At 55.8% G+C, this 5,631-nt stretch overlaps 1 protein-coding gene across 1 annotated transcript; it reads left to right on the forward strand.

Annotated features, from left to right (window-relative positions):
* Positions 1-263: 263 nt before the first annotated feature.
* On the forward strand, positions 264-4,830 carry TNNI1 (troponin I1, slow skeletal type). The gene is made up of 7 exons (XM_032710632.1): positions 264-328; positions 1,126-1,167; positions 1,741-1,872; positions 1,960-2,049; positions 2,520-2,696; positions 4,017-4,127; positions 4,451-4,830. The coding sequence occupies exons 3-6, from the start codon at positions 1,747-1,749 to the stop codon at positions 4,122-4,124; spliced, it is 501 nt and encodes a 166-aa protein (XP_032566523.1). The 5' UTR covers positions 264-328; positions 1,126-1,167; positions 1,741-1,746; the 3' UTR covers positions 4,125-4,127; positions 4,451-4,830.
* The last annotated feature ends 801 nt before the right edge of the window (positions 4,831-5,631 follow it).

Raw genomic sequence — 5,631 nt, forward strand, 5'->3', positions numbered from 1 at the left:
CGTGCTTGGGAAAACCCCCGAGGATCAGGAGCCCGAGTCCTGCGGGGCCGGCTGGCGGCAGGTTGGAACTTGCCCGAAATGAAATCAGGTTTCCCCGGAGCCAGGCGGCTCGTCCCGGTGTTTCAGAGCGCTGTGGAGGCCGCGGAGCCGCTTCCCTCGGCCGACAGCGCGGGGCAGCACCGGACCTCGGGATCGTTCTGTCGCTGCTTTCTGGCTTTGTGTGGGTTTGGGATTTGCACGTTTGTTTCAGCTTCTTCCCTCTTTTTTTTTTTTTTTTTTTTCGGCAGGCGAAGAGCAACAGCACATCGCCGCAATGCCAGAGCCGTAAGTAGCACGAGGTCCCCTGGGATTCACTAAACCCTCTCCTGGCTGCTCGTGCAGTCTGAGCTTGGAGGGGTTCAACTGGGAGCCTGGCCCCAGCTGAAGACTACTGTGGGATTCCCCTTGCAAAAAACTATCTTTAAATAACACTTATTAGTGATTTCGGTGTCACAATTCAAACCTTTAAGCTTTCCTGCATCCCAGAATGTGGATCTGAGGTGGGCAGCAACTCACTTGATTTGCTGTGAGGCTCCTCATGGCACATTGTACAAATAGAACATGTTCTCTGGTGTGCAGAGAAGGGAGAAACCTCCCTTCAAAGCCCCAGCCCTTCAAACCTGAGCAGGATCCAAACATCCCTGGCTGCTCAGGGAGAGGGTGGATGAGAGTGTTGTGGCCCGACCTGCAGGGACTGAGCTGGGATTGGCAGATTGGGCACCCTGTGGGCTCACCTGAGGCATCTGAGTGGCATTTTGGCTTTCCAAGCAGTGGCTCTGAGCTCCCACTGCATTTCCAGCGAGCACCATCTCAGACCTGGCTCACATGCTGGTGGCAACCATTAGATACAGAAATAAGGAACCAACTGCAGTCACACAAGATGCTTTCCTTAACTGTTCCCTCTTTTTTTTTTACTCTCACTGATGCCCCGTTTTCTTCTCTTGTTTTTTATTGTTCCTTCCTGGCTGCTCACCTGCCTGCAGGGAGGTAAGTGCCTTTCCCTTCAGGAGTGATCTCGATGCTGCTCTGCGTTTGTTGTGAGTTTGTTTTCAAAGGGTGTTTTCTTTTTCCTCCCCTTTCCCCTAGAGAAAATCCAAGATCACAGCCTCACGCAAACTCTTGTTGAAGGTGAGTCCTGAGGGTTGGAAACTCCCTGGGATTTGTGTTGCTGGGGGAAAGGAGCTGGGGTTGGAGTGCGTGGTTGGTGGGACAGTGATGAGGAATGGCACAAATATGGGCCGTGGGGAGCAGCTCCTATCCCACCACTTGTCTTCTCACTCATGTGGGCTTTGTGGTCCAAGCACCAAACAAACCTCCCCTCCCCTCCCCTTCACTAAGGTGGGGAGAGGCTCTGACACCTTCAACTCTGAAGCCACAGCCCCTGTGTTGGTGCTCCAGCAGCTCTGCAGCATAAGCCTGGGATGTGGCTTGGGATAAACATTTAATGCCCAAGCAGAGCAAAGAGAGTGCCAACGTCAGCACCCATCGGCACCGCAGCCCCGGGTGCTTCTGCTGCTCCCTCTGCCTTTGGGGTCCCCACACAAAAGGGGTAGGGAAGTTTTGATGTGTGTTTGGGGCACAGCTATAGCAGGGAGGAGGTTTGGCAGACGGGACCGTCCCATCCTACAGATGTTGAACAAGTAGGCTCGGGGGGGAACAGAGGAGCCTGTTCACACTTCTGCCATTGCCTTGTGCTCATAGAGTTTGATGCTGGCAAAAGCGAAGGAGGAGTGGGATCAGGAGATCGTGGACAAGCAGTCAGAAAAGGAAAGATACCTGTCGGAGCGGATTACACCCCTGCACACCAGTGGGCTTTCCTTGAGCCAGCTCCAGGTATTTCTCAGGTCTAGGGGTCGAGCGAGCTCCCTGGGAGCATGGAGGGGCCTCACTCACTGCTCTCTTGTTGTGCTTGGCCCCCAGGACCTGTGCAGGGAGCTGCACGAGAAGGTTGAGATCGTGGATGAAGAGAGATACGACATTGAGGCGAAGTGCAACCATAACACCCGGGAGGTAGGAGGCAGGATGGGCTGTTTGCCTCTGCAGAAACTCCCTCCTAGCTCTGGCCTCCATGGGGGTCTGAGAGGGACTGGATTGAGCTCAGATGTGGGACATCCACCAGGGTTATCTAAGGGCTGGTGTTTGCTCTGCAAGGCACCACTCAGCACAAGGTTCATCTCTGCCCAAGGGAACTCAAACTGTCCACGGGGTCCACAGGCAACCTCCTCGCTCTCCTGGTCACGCTGTGTGGGTCTGAGAGTTTCCTGTGGTACAGCTGCCATCTGAGCCAGCTGGGATGAGGCCATGACAGCAGCTCTGTGCTTGGGTGGACAGTGCCTTGGTGAGGATGGTCCTCGTGGCTGCAGGAGAGGCGCAGATCCTTCTGGGGCTCAGTGTCAGCAGAGACTCCTGCTTCACACACCTTTTCGTGCAAAGCAGCCACGCAGTGACCTCCCACTCACTCTCCTTCCCTCAACCTGCAGATTAAAGATCTGAAAATCAAAGTTCTCGATCTCCGAGGGAAGTTCAAGCGGCCCCCCCTGCGGCGAGTCCGTGTGTCCGCCGATGCCATGCTGAGGGCTCTGCTGGGCTCCAAGCACAAGGTGTCCATGGATCTCAGAGCTAACCTGAAGTCTGTCAAGAAGGAGGACACGGAGAAGGTGGGTGACTCTTCTGGAGGCTGGAGATGGAGATACTTCCTAGGAATGCCCTTGCCCTTCTCCAGGGTGCCCTTGTCATCCCTTGTCAGCCTCAGAAAGAGCCTTGTGAGGCACTGCCCATTGTGGGATGTCATAGGATCACGTAGGAGCAGTTTGGCCAGGCCAGGTGGATGGTAACAAGTGAGATTTGGGGCTGTGTCCACGGTGCTCTTCCTTCCTAGAGCACATGGGTGTCTTTCATTTGGGCCCCCTTGGCACGACTGTTGAGCTGCATGTGCAGAGAGTTTGGTCTTTGATTTTCCAGGGAACCAGGAGAGCTCCTGTTGGGAGCAACAACATCCAGAAAACTCCCAGGGACTTCCCAGACCCAGATTAGATAAAACAAAGCAGCCCAGCAAGCACACTTGACCTGAGATAAACGGCTGAGTTCCCACCAGCTTGGCAGAGGTGTGAGAGGGAAAAGTCTCAATACCAGTGATCAAGAGGGTTGCCCAAACCTGCCTGAGGTGTGCAGGTGCCCCAACAGCAAGAGTTGTGCTGCTTTCCTAGGGGCCCTCCCCAGAGGGCTTTTACCCTTTGGTCTCAGCTCAGCAGACTGGATGAGATCTCAATTTTCAACTACTTTTCCTTTTTCCTCCTGTTGCTAGTCTAGTACTTTTCCAGTCCTTTGGATAGAAAAGTGTGCTTACAGCCCTTAGCACCAGGTGGTGAATGGATCTGGGTTTATTTTAGATGTCATGAGACGATGTCGGGGCACAGCTTGTAATCTATGAATGCTGTGGATTGGCAGAGCAGACACCTGCACGTGGTCCCAGAGCTGCCATCACCTCCCCTGTCTGCTCTAGAAGTGGCTGCCAGGCTCTCACTGCCACAGCAGCAATCCCAGTCCCCTCTGAAAGCTTGGAGAAGGTGGAGATGGGTTTTATGGGAGCTGGAAAGTTGAGGCAGGAAGTTTGTTCACCTCTGCCCCAGTGTGTTGGTGTCGATCCAAAGTCCCAAGTGCTGGTTTTCAACTCCTAAAGAAATTTTTCTGGGACTTCTGTGCCTTCTAGTGCATGAATGCAATCTAGCCAGGCTTTGAGGGAGGAGTATCCACATGAATCCAGATATCTCCATGGAGATCAGACCTTCCCAGTCAGCTCCACATGCAGGGACACACGCAGAGCTGGATCTGCAGTAGAGGGTCTTTGCAACAGGGCAGCTGCCTCCCCCAGCTCCTTGTGCTCCAGGGTCGAGGGCTCTGTGCAAGGGGTAGGGACAGCGTGGGGCTGCTGCTCCCCCCATCCCACAGCCCCTGCATCCCTGCATCCCTCCCGGCAGGAACGCCCCGTGGAAGTGGGCGACTGGCGCAAGAACGTGGAGGCCATGTCGGGGATGGAGGGGAGAAAGAAGATGTTCGACGCTGCCAAGTCCCCCACGGGGCAGTGAGAGGTAGGGCCCTGCTCCTCCTTTCCCCTGTGCTCCCTGCAGCATCCTGGTCTGTGCTTATGGCCAGGGAAATGGAGAAACCAACTCCATCCTTACAGGAAAAGAAAGGTATCACATCCCTGTCCCACCCCACACTTGGGACAAGTATCTGTCCCGCACATCCCTGCCATGGGGACCCTGCCAGAAGCTGTTCTCTCTCAGCTTGTCCATGCTGCCCATGTCACACTCCTCCTGTGCATCATGGGCATCGCTGACACTGACTTCAGGCTGCTGATAGCAGCCCAAAACCTCCTCTTCTGCCCCACTGCTCTGTTTCTTTCCCACAGGAGCATCGGGAAGAAGAGCTGCCCCATCCCTGCTGCCTGCCTCCCTTTCCCTCACTGCCCCTCCATGCTCTTTCCACCCTTACCCTGAATTCACCACTGAGCTGAAACGTGGACAACTGTGTGGGAAGGAGACCTGAGCTTCTTTCTTTCAGCACTGCCATCAGCCCTGCTCCTGCTCAGCCCTGGCACAGCAGCTCCCCGGTATCCCCTGCACAGGCCATGCTGTCTCAAGGGCCCACTGGCCATCCCTCCCCTCCCACCACTGCAGAGAGGCCTCAGAGACGGCTCCTGCTCCTCCTCCTCCCCCATCCTCTGGCAGGTGCAGCCTGAGATGTCCCTGTGTGGCTGCACATGTATTAAAGGATGGTGTCCCAGGCAGAGCATCGCGTGGGCTCATCACTGGGGACACTGGCCGGGGGCAGGGGCTGCTCCACAGCCTGGTGGGGAGGACACCCTGGTCCTTTCCTGACCCCCTGCACTGTCCCCGTGCTGGCCCCCAGGCCAGCAGCACATGCTGGGCTCAGATTGGCTTTGGGCTCATCTCTTCCAGCCCCCAGGCTGCTCCCTCGTGTCCCACCATCCCTGCTGAGCCCCCCTGGGCCTGTGCATGGGCCACCCTTGCTGGGCTCCAGCAATGCCCCAACCTGCCAACCACCAACTGGGGGGGCTGTGAAAGAGCTACCCCCAAACCCCCCTTTCCTCTGGTTTTAGAAAAGCCTTCAGAGCTTGCTCCCCAAGACACCAACTCTCCCACCAGCTGCCCCATCACAGATCTGGGAGCTGTGGGAATTGGGGCAGCCCCATTCCAAGGCTTCATTCAAGCAGTGTTTCAGGAGAGCACGAGACAAATCCACCTTTCAGGCCAAAAATCTCATGCTCCCCCCCCAGCCCCATAATTTCCTGTATCACAACTCCCCAGACTGCATCTGGTTGAGTGAAAGCAGCTGGGAATGTGCCAGCTCATCCCCAGAGCAGGGCAGAAGGAGTGAATTAGTGAGCATTCACACCATATTGGGTATTCTGGCTGGTTGCAGTGCAGGAGATGCTCAGGCCCCACAGAGTGCTGGTTTTGGTGTGTGTAGCGGTGCCTTGTCCATGTTCCCAACGTATCCAGAGGAATTACAGCATCCATGGTTTCAAACCCACACCACACTGTGGGTGTGTTGCAGCACACCCCATCC

The sequence above is a fragment of the Chiroxiphia lanceolata genome, chromosome 25 (assembly GCF_009829145.1).
Source record: "Chiroxiphia lanceolata isolate bChiLan1 chromosome 25, bChiLan1.pri, whole genome shotgun sequence".
NCBI lineage: Eukaryota > Metazoa > Chordata > Aves > Passeriformes > Pipridae > Chiroxiphia > Chiroxiphia lanceolata.

Coding starts and splice junctions, on each gene's coding strand:
- TNNI1 (XM_032710632.1), top strand. CDS start 1,747: ATGCTGGCAAAAGCGAAGGAGGAGTGGGATCAGGAGATCGTGGACAAG. Junction 1,873..1,959: donor TTTCCTTGAGCCAGCTCCAG/GTATTTCTCAGG, acceptor CTTGGCCCCCAG/GACCTGTGCAGGGAGCTGCA. Junction 2,050..2,519: donor GCAACCATAACACCCGGGAG/GTAGGAGGCAGG, acceptor CTCAACCTGCAG/ATTAAAGATCTGAAAATCAA.